Source organism: Amblyraja radiata, chromosome 8, assembly GCF_010909765.2.
Source record: "Amblyraja radiata isolate CabotCenter1 chromosome 8, sAmbRad1.1.pri, whole genome shotgun sequence".
Lineage (NCBI taxonomy): Eukaryota > Metazoa > Chordata > Chondrichthyes > Rajiformes > Rajidae > Amblyraja > Amblyraja radiata.
This window is the reverse complement of record NC_045963.1, coordinates 72540383-72554427: the sequence shown is the minus strand read 5'-3', so window position 1 is coordinate 72554427 and position 14045 is coordinate 72540383. Positions and strand designations below refer to the sequence as shown.

Sequence of the window (14045 nt, the reverse complement as noted above, 5' to 3'; positions counted from 1 at the left end):
GTCCAGAAAGCAGAATTACAATCGATCCATTTACAGTGCATAGATCCACGATAAGGGAATAACGTTTAGTGCAAGGTAAAGCCAGCAAAGTCCAATCAAGGATAGTCCAAGGGTCATCAAAGAGATAGAACGTAATTCAGCACTGCTCTCTGATTTTCTGAAGTAACAGTGCAACTCATACCCAAAAAAATCGCAGACCATATTTATAAAATTAAAACACCAACATTAAAATGCCCACATTGCTTGCCAGAAAAGTTGCCATTTCTCATTGATAAAAATAGCTCATTCTTCCCCCACCTTTTCCAAAGAAATTACCCTTGAAGTGAATTTCTGGAAAATGGGTAACCCTCTGAGTCACTGATTTAACTGTTTCTTTATTTTTCCACTGTTGGTGTCAGACCACAGATAACACATAAATCCAATTAAGAGTATTTGCAGTTAGTTAAAGCCTGCTAACCCTCACTTATCGGAGGCATTCTGCTATCAAAGCAGGTTACATTCCAAGAGCTCTACTGGAGGAATGTACATCCACCACAAAAGAAACAAAACAGTCACATGAATGACACAGGCTATGTGACCAGACTTCGCTAGGACTTCGTAATGCATGGACTTGCATACGTCCAACAGATCTTCCTCTACAAATACTTTTAGAAAATCAGTAAGGGTTAAAATTCATCTGATTTATTCACCCCATGCAACTGGGACTTCTACGTAGCTATCGGAAACCTGTTTACTTCAAATAGACCGACATCCAGTACTCCGATCAATTTGGTAAGTGTAACGGATATTTTACTTTCAGCGGGCACTGTGAGACTATAAATAGTTTGCATGATTAAATGTCATATTACTTTGCTGATGCGGGCAAAATTTGTACAAAATGTTAAATTACAAGGAAAAATAAAATGATCACAAATCTTTTTACATGTACAAAATTAAAACTTGGCTGTTAGGTCCTGTGCACTATTTTAGTCTTTACCTAAATTCATTCCAAAAGTAAGAAAGCACTATTCAAATTTGAACATTTAATTACTAGCCATAAGAAATTCAGGAAGAACATTCTTAAAAGTCGGTTCTTCTGTGTTTTTTGATTTAGTAAGAATATATGGAAGCAACTCAGTGTTTTGTTTTTAATGTAGGGTCAGAAGTGTGGAGGATAAAATAGTAATAGGTAAACTATTTTGGAAAGAACTGCAGATGCTGGTTTAAATCAAAGGTAGGCACAAAACGCTGGAATAACTCAGCGGGACAGGCAGCATCTCTGGAGAGAAGGAATGGGTGACTTTTCGGGTCGAGACGGGTCTGAAGAAGGGTCTCGACCCAAAACGTCACCCATTCCTTTTATCGCATTCACTGCCTCAAAAAGGCTGCCAGCATCATCAAAGACCCACACCATCCTGGCCACACACTCATCCTCCGTTGCCATCGGGAAGAAGGTACAGGAGCTTGAAATCTGGAACATCCAGGTTCAGGGACAGCTTCTTCCCCACAGCCATCAGGCTATTAAACTCGCCATCAAACAAACTGAACAATAACAGCCTATTGCACTTTATCTGTTTATTTATGTGTATATAAATGGTCTATAGACACACTGAACTTTTATCTCCAGTTCTGTATTATGTTTACATATTCTGTTGTGCTGCAGCAAGCAAGAATTTCATTGTCCTATCTGGGACACATGACAACAAAACTCTCTTGACTCTTGAAGTCAATATTTTTTACTCGTATTTAGTTATTTTCAACATTTTGGAGCACAGTCTTTTGAATATAATGAGTGCTCAGATTTTGTCATCTTAATATGCTAGATGGTTGGGGATAGCAACAAAAACTAGACAGTATCTCTAGTCCAACTTCTTCTCCTCCATAATTAGGCTTCTGAATGGTCCTACCATAAGCTCGGGTATTGTTCGATTCTCTTGTTCCCCATTGAGGACATTGGACTTTGCTGCAATGCTAACAATGGCACGGTGGCGCAACAGTAGAGTTGCTGTCTTACAGCGCCAGAGACTCGGGTTCAATCCTGACTACGGGTGCTGTCCGTACGGAGTTTGTACGTGGTCCCCTTGACCTGCGTGGATTTTCGCCAGATTCTCCGGATTCCTCCCACACTCCTAAGGCACAGGTTAATTGGCTTGGTAAAATTGTAAATTGTCCCTAACGTGTAGGATAGCGTCAGTGTGCGGGGATCGCTGGTCCATGCGGACTCGGTGGGCTGAAGGGCCTGATTCCACACTATATTTCTAAATTAAACTGTGTGTGCACTCTGTAATTTCCCTTTTGCTCTACCTATTCTACACGAGTTTGAACTGATTGTGTCCATATATGGTATATCTGATCTGTTTGGATAATAAGCAAAAGAAACCTCAGAACACATTCCAATAATGAACCCAAACCTAATTATACAGATCAACTCCCCAAAGTGTAGGGTGATCAAAGACTACTCGGGCACTAGAGATTTTCATGGTTCTTGCTGACATGCACTGGTTTATGTGTGAACGTCTAACAGAATCTATTAGTTTTATTCACAAAGGCTAGATAGAAATATTGTTGTCTGCTAAGTTAGGATTTCTATTGTTAAATATCACCCGAAAAGACATACATTTATTCTCAAGTCTGAAGATTAATGGCCTGTTCCTGCATGGTCTCTCTAAACTAAACCTCAAATGTGCATGTGTTTTGTTTCCCCCTTTAGGAACTTGGTTCGATATTTTATTTTAAATGGAACTAGTGGCTCTTTTTCTGCTGGCAGAGGCAATGTTTTTCCATTCAAGAATTAACGGTTCGCCAATTGATCAGATAGAACATTTTTCATTGCTTCTTAACAAAACCTATTCCCAAAATGACAATCAGCTCCATCTCACAAGTCAGAACATCAACAGCATTCCAGTTAATGCCTTCCAAAATATCAGTGCTCTGGAAAGACTCGAGCTGTCGGACAACAATCTGACTGACAATGGCCTGCCCTGTGGATCCCTGAACATAACAACATTAAAGCATTTGAGCGTGGCCTGTAATCAACTTACACGTGCCCCATCCTGCCTACCGACAGCTCTCAAATATCTGGACTTAAGCCACAACGCCATTCAGCAGATTGCATTTTCAAAGTTTATGAACCTCCACAACTTAACCACTTTACTTCTCAGTCATAATAAAATCTCAACCATCACTTATTCGGGGACCGTGCTCCCACACCTTGCTTCACTGGACCTCGGCTACAACAAATTCACAAAGTTACAGTGGAAATTTAAAGGGCCCAATCTCACCTCTCTCAGACTGGAAGGAAACCCTTTGCAAAAGATCAGTCCGCATGATTTCAGTCCTTTCCCCAAGCTTCAGTACCTTAACTTGTCCTCAACGTCTTTGGAATCATGCAGTCACAAAGCATTTGCGACCGATACAGAAAACATCAAAGTACTTGATCTGAGCGAAAACCTTTTCAAAACCTGTAAGTACCAGTGACTCCGTGTTTTTTTTTTTTAATTCGGTACTACAAAAATATAGATGTCTTGTTTCTCCTTTATTTAGACTCGAGATCTACTCAATTGCACCAGCTTTTCTTGTACAACTCAATGAAAATCAGTACAACGACTTTGAATTGTAGTGTTTAGAACTATAAAATGCACTCACACCGTACAGAATCTCAAGTTACTTCAGCATTGGTTTAAAAACAAAAAGCGAATAAAATGCAGACCCATTCCATAAAAGCATCCTTACCCTCGTCATTAATCTACCATCTCTGGGAAATGTCATCATTGCATTTATACTTCAGAGGCTCAAAAATATGATGATCGCACTTTTGGGTGAATGAATTCATTTCTGAAGAGACTTGTACATTTAATACTATACCACAAAATAATTGGAAAATGGCTTTTCTTTTTTTTTTTTTAATTGTCATTTAAAATCTGGTTATTCGTAAATAGATCAACTATGACCGAATGGCAGAGCAGACTCGGAGGGCCGAATGGCCTAATTCCACTCCTATTTCTTATGGTCTTACTGTTTTAAGGAAAAGACGGGAGTGATTGTAAAAGCTTATTTGTGATACGCCCATTTTCAGTGGTATTCAGCTTTAAAATTACTACATTAAAGTTACATTTTAAAATTCAGCACATGATAGATTTTGCATTACACAAGTTCACAAGTTATAGGAGTAGAATTAGGCCAATCGGTCCATCGAGCATTCAATCATGGCTGACCTCTGCCATCTAATCCCATTTTCCTGCCTTCTCCCTATAACCTTTGACACCCGTTCCAATCAAGAATTTGTCTATCTCTGCCTTATCCATTGACTTGGCCATGACATGGCAGGCTATTAAGTACTATGGGCATGGTGTTGATGGTGGGCACCCAAGTAGCAGAATGGAAACAAAATAATGTTCACCCATTTTAGAGACATAAGAGACAACAGATACTGTAACCAAGAGCAGAAAAACTAACAGCTATGGGAACGCCACAGGTTTGCATCTGTGGAGGTAAAGGGACAGTCAACAGATCCAGACTCTTATCGACTATCCCTTTATTTTTGTAGATTCTGTCTATGTTACTGTTTCCTTGTTCACTGATTTCATCCAAGCAGTCAGGTTTCTGGGCTTGAAGTATCCACCCAAAAATATAAGACACCTCGAAGGTGTTTCAAATAATAGAATGACATTACCAAAGACGGGATGTGTAGGAAGGAACCGCAGATGCTGGTTTACACCGAAGATAGATACAAAAAGCTGGAGTAACTCAGCGGGTCAGGCAGAATCTCTGGAGAAAAGGAATAGATGGCGTTTCGGATCGAGACTTCTTCAGACTGAGAGTCAGGGGAGAGGGAAACGAGAGATATGAAAAGGTACGTAGAAGAAATGAATGAAAGGCATGCAAAAGAAGAAATCAAAGCCAGCAACGATGATCAAGGAAAGGTGGAGCCCACGATTGTCTAATGTTGGCTGTGGTGAAGATGACAAAGACAGGGTCAGGTAAGGAATGTCCCAATTTATCATCTAAACACAGGCCTAATCTTGTTTGGAAAATTCAATTACCTTAGTTACCGAGAAATCATATTATTGAGAAATTAGAGAACAACCAGAGACCTGGGTTCGATCCCAACTATGGGTGCTGCCTGAATGGAGTTTGTACGTTCTCCCACCGACCGTGCTAGTTTTCTCCAAGACCATCAGTTTCCCCCCACACTCCAAAGACGTACAGATTTATTTGCTAGTTGGCTTGGTATAAATTTAAATTGTCCCTAATATGTGTAGGATAGTGTTAATGTGCGGGGATCAGTGTTGATGCAGACTTAGTGAGCTGAAGGGCCTATTTCTGCGCTGTATCTCTGAACTAAATTAAACTAAACCTATATCAAACTAGACTAACCTACTATTGAAGTGAATTTGGGTTTTGTGTGAGGGTGAGGATTGTGGCTCAGAAGACATAGAAAAAGGAAAAAGGGTTTGGTATTGGACAATAAAATGTAATTATTCCACAGATAACATTACTTCAGGGATGCACTGAGCAAGCTTAGTTAGTATCTTAATTCTGATATCGCATAATAAAGAAAAGCCCTTAGTCCAAGACAACAACATCTAAACCAGCATCTGCAGTTCCTGCCTATATATACGCTGGGTCTTCAGAGGAACACACACGTTAATCATTCATTTACAATTACAGTTGACCGACAGTGCTTTGATGGATTAAGCAATCTGCAGACCCTGTGGATGAGACGGCTGCCCTTCCTTCAGTCTCTGCCCGTTGACCTGTTCCTCCACACTTCAAGTCTTATTCATGTGAACTTGGACGAAATTCCGCAGCTATATTTTTTGAACAGTAGCATGTTTGAACGGCTCCGACATTTACAGACACTTTCTCTCCAAAGGTAAACAATTCAACTTTCTTACAATTACAACCGTTTCCTTGATGCATATTGTTGATATCAAATAAAGATTTCATGCATTCATAGCAAAAGGATTTGAGTATAAGAGCAGGGAGGTTCTACTGCAGGTGTACAGGGTCTTGGTGAGACCACACCTGGAGTATTGCGTACAGTTTTGGTCTCCAATTCTGAGGAAAGACATTCTTGCCATAGAGGGAGTACAGAGAAGGTTCACCAGACTGATTCCTGGGACGGCAGGACTTTCATATGAAGAAAGACTGGATAGACTCGGCTTGTACTCGCTAGAATTTAGAAGATTGAGGGGGGATCTTATAGAAACGTACACAATTCTTAAGGGGTTGGACAGGCGAGATGCAGGAAGATTATTCCCGATGTTGGGGAAGTCAAGAACAAGGGGTCACAGTTTAAGGATAAGGGGGAAGTCTTTTAGGACCGAGATGAGAAAATCATTTTTTACACAGAGAGTGGTGAATCTGTGGAATTCTCTGCCACAGAAGGTAGTTGAGGCCAGTTCATTGGCTGTATTTAAGAGGGAGTTAGATGTGGCCCTTGTGGTTAAAGGGATCAGGGGGTATGGAGAGAAGGCAGGTACAGGATACTGAGTTGGATGATCAGCCATGATCATATTGAATGGCGGTGCAGGCTCGAAAGGCTGAATGGCCTACTCCTGCACCTATTTTCTATGTTTCTCTGCCGTTTTATGACATTTCCTCACTTATTTGTTCAGTATTTTCATTTGGACAATTCAATACATTGACACCAATATATGACATAAAGTTAATGAACTCAAGACGATGTACCTATTTAGTGTTCGCCCAACAGTTGCGCTCAGTCCGCCAAAGATTGTTAGATCTTCCGGTTGATAACCATTTTAACTCCCCATCCCATTCCCATACTGACCTTTCTGACCCGGGCCTCCTCCATTGAAAGAGTTATGGCCCTCTCCCACTGTATGAGTTCATTCAAGTGCTCTCCCGAGTTTAAAAAAAAATCAAACTCGTGGTAAGCACATAGAATGAACGTCGCGGTACGTCGGAGCTCGGGGACGACTCTTAGCGGCTCGTAACGCTAACGGCGGGTACTCGGGAAGACTTGCTAACGGCAGGTAAGCTCGGGAAGACTCGTGAAGATTTTTCAACATGTTGAAAAATGTCCACAAGAGCCCCGAGTACTTACGAGCGGCCATTACCGTAAATCTCCGAGTTCGAATCAGGGCAAACTCGGGGAGAACTCTTGAATGAACTCGTACAGTGGGACAGGGCTTTTAGGCCACACACAAACTGCAGGTACAGCAGCACCACTCGGGTAGTTTACAACCTAACAGTATGAACAATGAATTCTCCAATTCTAGGTAACTAATCTACAAACAACACCCATTTTTAATTTATTTTTTTTCCCTTACTTCCTCCTCTTCCCCGTGTCCCACTTGGTCTTGCATCCATTTCTCCCCTTCCCCCTCCTTTCCCCCTATATTCCTACCTCTAGCTTCACAATTCACCCCTCTTCTCTTATCTCACACTTTTGCTCTTCATCTCCGGCCATTGTCCAGCCATCTGTCTATCAACCCCCTCTCATCTATATGCACCTATCACTCGCCAAGCTTTGTCCTGCCCCCATGCCTCTTCCAGCTTTCATGGCCCTTATCCACCATCCTCTCCTCCCCACACCTGCCACCACAATCAACCTGAAGAAGAGACCCAATCCAAAAGATCACCTAACCACGTGTAGGAAAGAACTGCAGATGCTGGTTTAAATCGAAGGTAGACACAAAATGCTGGAGTAACTCAGCGGGACAGGCAGCACCTCTGGAGAGAAGGAATGGGTAACGTTTCAGGTCGAGACCCTTCTTCAGGCTGAAGATGGGTCTCGACCCAAAACGTCACCCTGTCCCGCTGAGTTACTCCAGCATTTTTACACCAACCTATCCATGTTCTCCAGAGATGCTGCCCAGCTCACTGAGTTACTCAAGCGCATTGTGTTTCTGTTTCCCTATTTAACAATACAAATTCATGATTTTTCATGTAGCCGACCACCGTAACGCTGGCCCCACTCTCTCAGAGATGTTCCCTTTGTCCTATCCACCACCGACCCCATTCCCCACCCCACCTTTAGAGGTCTCACAAAGGATCATTAACTTGGAATGTTAACTCTGTTTCTCTTTCCATCGATGCTGTCTGATCTCCTGAATGTTTTCTCTTTCATTAGTCCCAAAAAGACTTTACGTTAGTTAATTCAAATACCTGTTTTAAGCCTTCAAAACGGGTGCAAAAACAGGATGAGCATAGCAAATTGTGACTGCCGTTATTTCACAACTATTTCTGGATCAAACGCTTTACAGTGTGAACAAAAAAAAGGTCGAATTCTATAACCATCCAAATTAATTAACTCGTATGCACAATAGTGGTGGAATTTTTCGCTTAAAACAATCCGGTAACTAAAGTTGAGCAGCTTGGTCATAAAAATATTGTTCTGACTACATGGAGCAGCAATGCAATGTTAAGTACTGAATGTTCCATAACAGTTCCAGCCAAAAAGGACAAGGTTGACCATCAAAAAATGGCATTGAAATACTCAATGCAGAACAATGTGTGTCACAATATCAGAACCAAGAGGTTACTCTAACTTCAAGTAACCCTTGCTTTCTCCCTCTCTCTCTCTCTCTCTCTCTCTCTATCTCTCTGTGTCCCCCCATCACCCATCCTAGTTCTCCCATTAGCCTCACAGTCCTCCTGATTTAATTTTACTGATTGTATGCCTCGTTGTCACCTTCCCCTCAGCTACCAATGAACCATTCTACATTTTCCTTGATGCAATGAACAGGGATGTAATGCTGTGCCCACTCCAGGAATGAGTAGGTTAACCTAAGATGAGCGTTTGTCGGCACTGGGCTGGAGTTAAGAAGAAGGAGCGGGGACCTCATTGAAATGTACAGAATAGTGAAAGGCTTGGATAGAGTGGATGTTTCCACTAGTGGGAGGGTCGAGGGCTAGAAGTCATAGCCTCAGAATTAAAAGACGTTCCTTTATGAAGGAGATGAGGAGGAATTTCTTTGGTCAGAGCGTGGTGAATCTGTGAAGTTCTTTGCCACAGAAGACAGTGGAGGCCAAGTCAATGGATATTTTTAAGGCAGAGATAGATAGATTATTGATTAGTACGGGTGTCAGGTGGCAGGAGAATTGGGTTAGGAGGGAGAGATAAATCAGCCATGATTGAATGGCGGAGTAGACCTGATAGGAGCAGAATGAGGCCATGTGGCCCATCATACATAACCTTATGAGCATTGCCGCCTTTGATCTGTGCTTTCACACCTTACTCTATGTCTGGTAAGGAACACCTTACCCTACATCTCTATATCTCCCTCTCCCCTGACTCTCAGTCTCGACCCGAAACATCACCCATTCCTTCTCTCCAGAGACACTGCCCGTCCTGCTGAGTTACTCCAGCATTTTGTCTATTTTCAGTGTAAACCAGCATTTGCAGTCCCTTCCAACACAGATTAAAACAAAAGCAGACACAATGCTGCCAGCACTGTATGTAATGTTAAAAGATGAGTTTGTAGACACAAATGTCTGCAAGGTACTGTGCATTCACAAAAAGTTACTAACATAGGTCTTGACCCAAAACGTTGCCCATTTCCTTCGCTCCATAGATGCTGCCTCACCCGCTGAGTTTCTCCAGCATTTTTGTCTACCTTCGATTTTCCAGCATCTGCAGTTCCTTCTTAAACATAGTTCAACAGTGCTTTACTTGACACATATACAACTGCACAGTGGCATTCGTTTTGCAAATATTACACCTGCAGGTATGTTTTGGTACCTTTATTCAATGTCCAAAGTCTGGTCGGCCCGCTCACTCGATGTACAGGAGTAGTTCTCGCGAACCAACGTCTCTCTCCTCTCATCAAAGGAGTCAAGTGCACGAAATGGCTGGGTTTCTCCGTGACCCAGTGCAATAAAATAGCTCACATAATCATTTTAATAGGGCAACAAAAGAGAGTAAACCAACCAAAAATGACATTCTAAGTGTTGCTATTTACCATTCTAGCTGCAACCTGACAGAATTCAGACCCTGGACACGCTTCAATAATTCAACCATCAAAATAACCCTCTTTGGAAACCGCTTGGCGTGCAGCTGTGAGCTCACCTGGCTGACGAGGGAACCAGAAAAGATATTACTGACCAGGTAAGGTCATGATGCAACAGTAACTTCAAATGTTAGTCAGTCAGTACATTGCGGTTCTAGTTATCCAATTATCTTCTGCATGCATCAAGCGTTGTTTGCCGAAACAACAAACTTGAAGTGTTTTATTCTGCTGAAAGTGTTACATGGATGGGACAAGTTTGGAGAGAAATGGACCAAACGCAGGCAGGTGAGCCTAGTATGCCTGGGACATGTTGGCTGGTGTGGGCAATTTGGGCCAAAGTGCCTGTATCCACACTGTATCACTCATTTAACAATGTCTTGGTTGTGTGGATTCCAAATATTCTGGCTGTAAAATGTCAGGCAGACACAGTCAATGCTCTCACATTAGCGTGTCAGTGGTGGGCCTAAGTGTGCCAAAGTGACTTCATTGTGGGCTGAAAGGCCTGTTCCTGTGCTGTTTCCCTTTGAGGCTGTTGTGACACAGCAGGGGAATTTGACTCGTATTAGCAATGAGTAATCAAATACCGATGACAGTAGTGCCAGGGGAATCTCAAACAGTGAATTAAGATGACAGAAGCTCAATATATGACACAGATCCACCACCAATTTTCCGGCACCCTTAATTCCAGAGCCTTGCCAGATTATCCGTTTTGTCGGACCAACAGAGATCACAGCCTCCAAGAGGAGTACCAGAACGGTCCCACTGGGCGCCGATATACCGGCCCACAAAGTCGGCTTCGGAAATCGGTTATGGGAACGGATTCACCAGCTTTGGCTGGGCCGGAGTTCCACAGCCCCAGCCGCAGGGGGCAAATTCGACCTGCCGATCAGCTGCGGAAGTCGCGATGAGGTCGAGACTAGCCGCCTCACCCGGCCGAGGGGAATTTCAAGTGCGCTCTCGTAATTTTGTCAGGATTAAAGGAGGTGCCTGATCATCAGTTGCCGGAAAATTGTTGGTGGGCCTGCAATAGAAGCTACTGGCTTTGTTGTTTAATTTACTACAAGTGCACTAATATTGCTGATAAACCTAACGCTAGGGTTGTTTACAAATTGCTGCTGGGATTTATGTTCGATAATTAATTGTATAATACTGAACATAGAACAGTACAACAAAGGAACGGACTCTTCGACCCACAATGTATGTGCCGAGCAAGATGCCTAGCTGAACTGATCTCATCTGTCTGCACGTGATCCATAATCCCTCTATTCCCTGCACTTTCATGCATTTCTAACTAAAAGTCTCTTAAACACTACTATCGTATTTGCCTCCTCCACCACCACCACCTCTGGCAATGCGTTCCAGGTCCCCACCACTGTGTAAAAAAACATTCCCCCGCACATCCCCATTAAACTTTTCTCCTCATACATTACAGCTATGCCCTCTAGTGTTGGACATTTCCACCCTGGGGAAAAAGGTTCTGACTATCTACCCTATCCATGCCTCTCCTAATATTCTGGCACAATTATGAGTGGTGAAGAATATGCAGTGAAATGTAATCTTTTGATCAAATCATTGACCTCGATTCTTTTTGTTATGTAACACATCTTCCTCTCTGTGCAACAGAACAAATGATACCAGATGTATAAAGAGTGGTCGACAAAAAAAGATCTTATTGGCATTCCTCATTGATCAATGCAACAGAAATGAAAACTCCATGCAAAAATTACAGCCTAATGTCAGATCTACACAAACTATTGTCAATGCAAGCAGCAAATTACCAACACCAAGTTCAACTAGGTCTAAAATCAGCATCACCTCATCTTTCACAGAGAGTACAAACCTGCTGAAAACGTTTCTTTACACGTCTTCCAAGTCAAGCCCTGGTTCTTTACCAACTGAAGAAAGTGCCATACAAAAATATCAAGCTTGGAATAAAATTAAATCAAGGCTTAATATGTCAACAACGCTGCCCACCACAACCAGAGATCAAGTGGCTCCTGAACTTTATTCAACAACTACCAGAGATCGTATGGAGGCAAGTACTTACCCAACAACCTCCAGAAATAAAAGCCCGTCCAAACGTTACCCACTGACAACAGTCAGAAGTCAAACCAGAACTAAATCCAAACTGAAAAGCAGATATCAAATTAGGCCCAGCCCTGTTACAACCACCAGAGAGCAAATGGCATCTGGATCTTACTCAACAACCTACAGAGTTCAAACAGACACCAAAACGTACCCAACAATCAGAGATCAAACACGGATCAAACTTCACCCACCAACAGTCAGAGAGCAAACTGTGACTGAACCTTACTCGATAACTAGAGATCAAACTGTGACTGAACCTTACTCGATAACCAGAAATCAAATTGTGACCGAGCCGTACTCAATAACCAGAGAGCAAACTGTGACAGAGCCGTACTCAATAACCAGAGAGCATACTGTGACAGAGCCGTACTCAAATACCAGGGATCAAACTGTGATTGAGTCTTACATGAAAATCAGAGACCAAACTGTGACTGAATCTAACTCAACGACAAGTGGAGATCAAATGGTGATCAAGCCTTACTCAACAACCGGAAAACCCTTTGAGACTGAACTTCACCTATCGACAGCCAGAGATGAAACTGTGACTGAACTTTCCACGACAACCACAGATCAAACTACGACCACACCCCACCCAGCAACAATTGGAGACCATACAGCGATCAAATCGCACTCACCAACAACCAGCGATCATACTGGGACCAAGCCCTACCTGACCATCGTGGATCAAACTGGAACCGAACCCAATGGGACAATCAGAAACCAAACTGGGCATGAACGGAACCTGACCATTACCAGGGTGCAAACTGCCCACAAATATTACCCATCTATTAACCGAGAGAAAGCTAGCACTAAGCATTACCCAGCAATGACATTGCAAACTTCAACAACACCAGCACGCTCCACTGTCTCCACCACCAAAAAGGGACCGAAATTTATAGTGATTGACGATGCCGATGATGCAGAGTCTTTGGAAAAAGAGGAAATCACAAGTCCTCTACCCGGTGACTGTAATTATGATCCATGTAGACACTGGCAGGTACCTTGTCATGAGCTGCAACATTTGACAGACTGCCGTTGCCCTGCCACAACTGGGGAAGACGTCATCCCAGAGTCAGTGAAGATACAGAAGGTTATTAAGATTTCAGACAATGCAGCCGAAATCTACTGGTGCTCGCCTAGTTCCACAGTGCTGTATTACTATATTATCTATCAATCAGACGAGAACAGGCGTTTGTACAAGACGGACACCATCAAACCAACATATCGGAGATATACCTTGCGCGACCTTACTGCAGACAGTACTTATCACACTTGTGTGGTGGCTGTGAATAATGCAGGATCAAGTACTGCAAGCAGCATCTGGCCCTCAAAAGGCCCCTGCTATATATTCAAGACTAAGCCAAACTACAATAATATTTTTTATATAACGTCTACTGTCATTATTGTCATTCTCTTCATACTTGTAGTTATTCTGTCTTTTTGCTTGTGCAAAATTCACCAAAAGAGACGATTGATCAATTTATCCAGCATAAGCTTGGATCCCCTCAGCTTGCAAAATCCAGCATTTGATGACCATCTGGAGCTGGCAGATTCAAGAACAATACGCTCAAGAACCCCAGACTCTGAACAGATTCTCTAACATTAAAACTTAAAATAACTCTGAGGGAACCTCCACCCAAAAAAAATGTAATAATGTAGCAATTTATAGCAACATTTTGGAATTTACTTCATTGTACTTTAGCAATCTCTACTGTAATTTATAAGAGTCCTCTCAGAAAGGGTAGAAGATACAGATTTTTAATGAATCATTTATTCACCTTGCTAGCCGGAAGAAATTAAATACTTGTACGTGAAATGAAACAATACATCTCCTGTATGCGCTTCTTTGGAAAATAAAAAGATTTATACTGTGAGAAACATCGCCACTGGTCTTTAAAACAACAATGCTTAATACAAATTGGATTCATTTTTATTGATTGAATTGATTGTGAGATACAGCATGTGCTTCAAGAGAGGACCGAGAGTAAATAACAAAATTGT

At 42.2% G+C, this 14045-nt stretch overlaps 2 protein-coding genes across 3 annotated transcripts in view; one reads left to right on the top strand and one right to left on the bottom strand.

Annotated features, from left to right (window-relative positions):
* The window catches only part of crls1 (cardiolipin synthase 1), a 48127-nt gene that overhangs the window by 21416 nt on the left and 12666 nt on the right, over positions 1-14045 (bottom strand). The window lies entirely within an intron of this gene.
* lrrn4 (leucine rich repeat neuronal 4) overlaps positions 426-14045 on the top strand; it is a 31620-nt gene continuing 18000 nt past the window's right edge. Inside the window, exons 1-5 of one of the 2 annotated variants that reach the window (XM_033026225.1) lie at positions 436-771; positions 2690-3442; positions 5650-5854; positions 9917-10054; positions 11580-13918. In XM_033026225.1, the coding sequence (XP_032882116.1) occupies positions 2716-3442; positions 5650-5854; positions 9917-10054; positions 11580-13644 (3135 nt within the window). In that variant the 5' untranslated portion in view covers positions 436-771; positions 2690-2715 and the 3' untranslated portion in view covers positions 13645-13918. Of the gene's footprint in view, positions 772-2689; positions 3443-5649; positions 5855-9916; positions 10055-11579; positions 13919-14045 lie in introns of those variants that run through there. The other variant, XM_033026226.1, reaches the window with a different exon arrangement.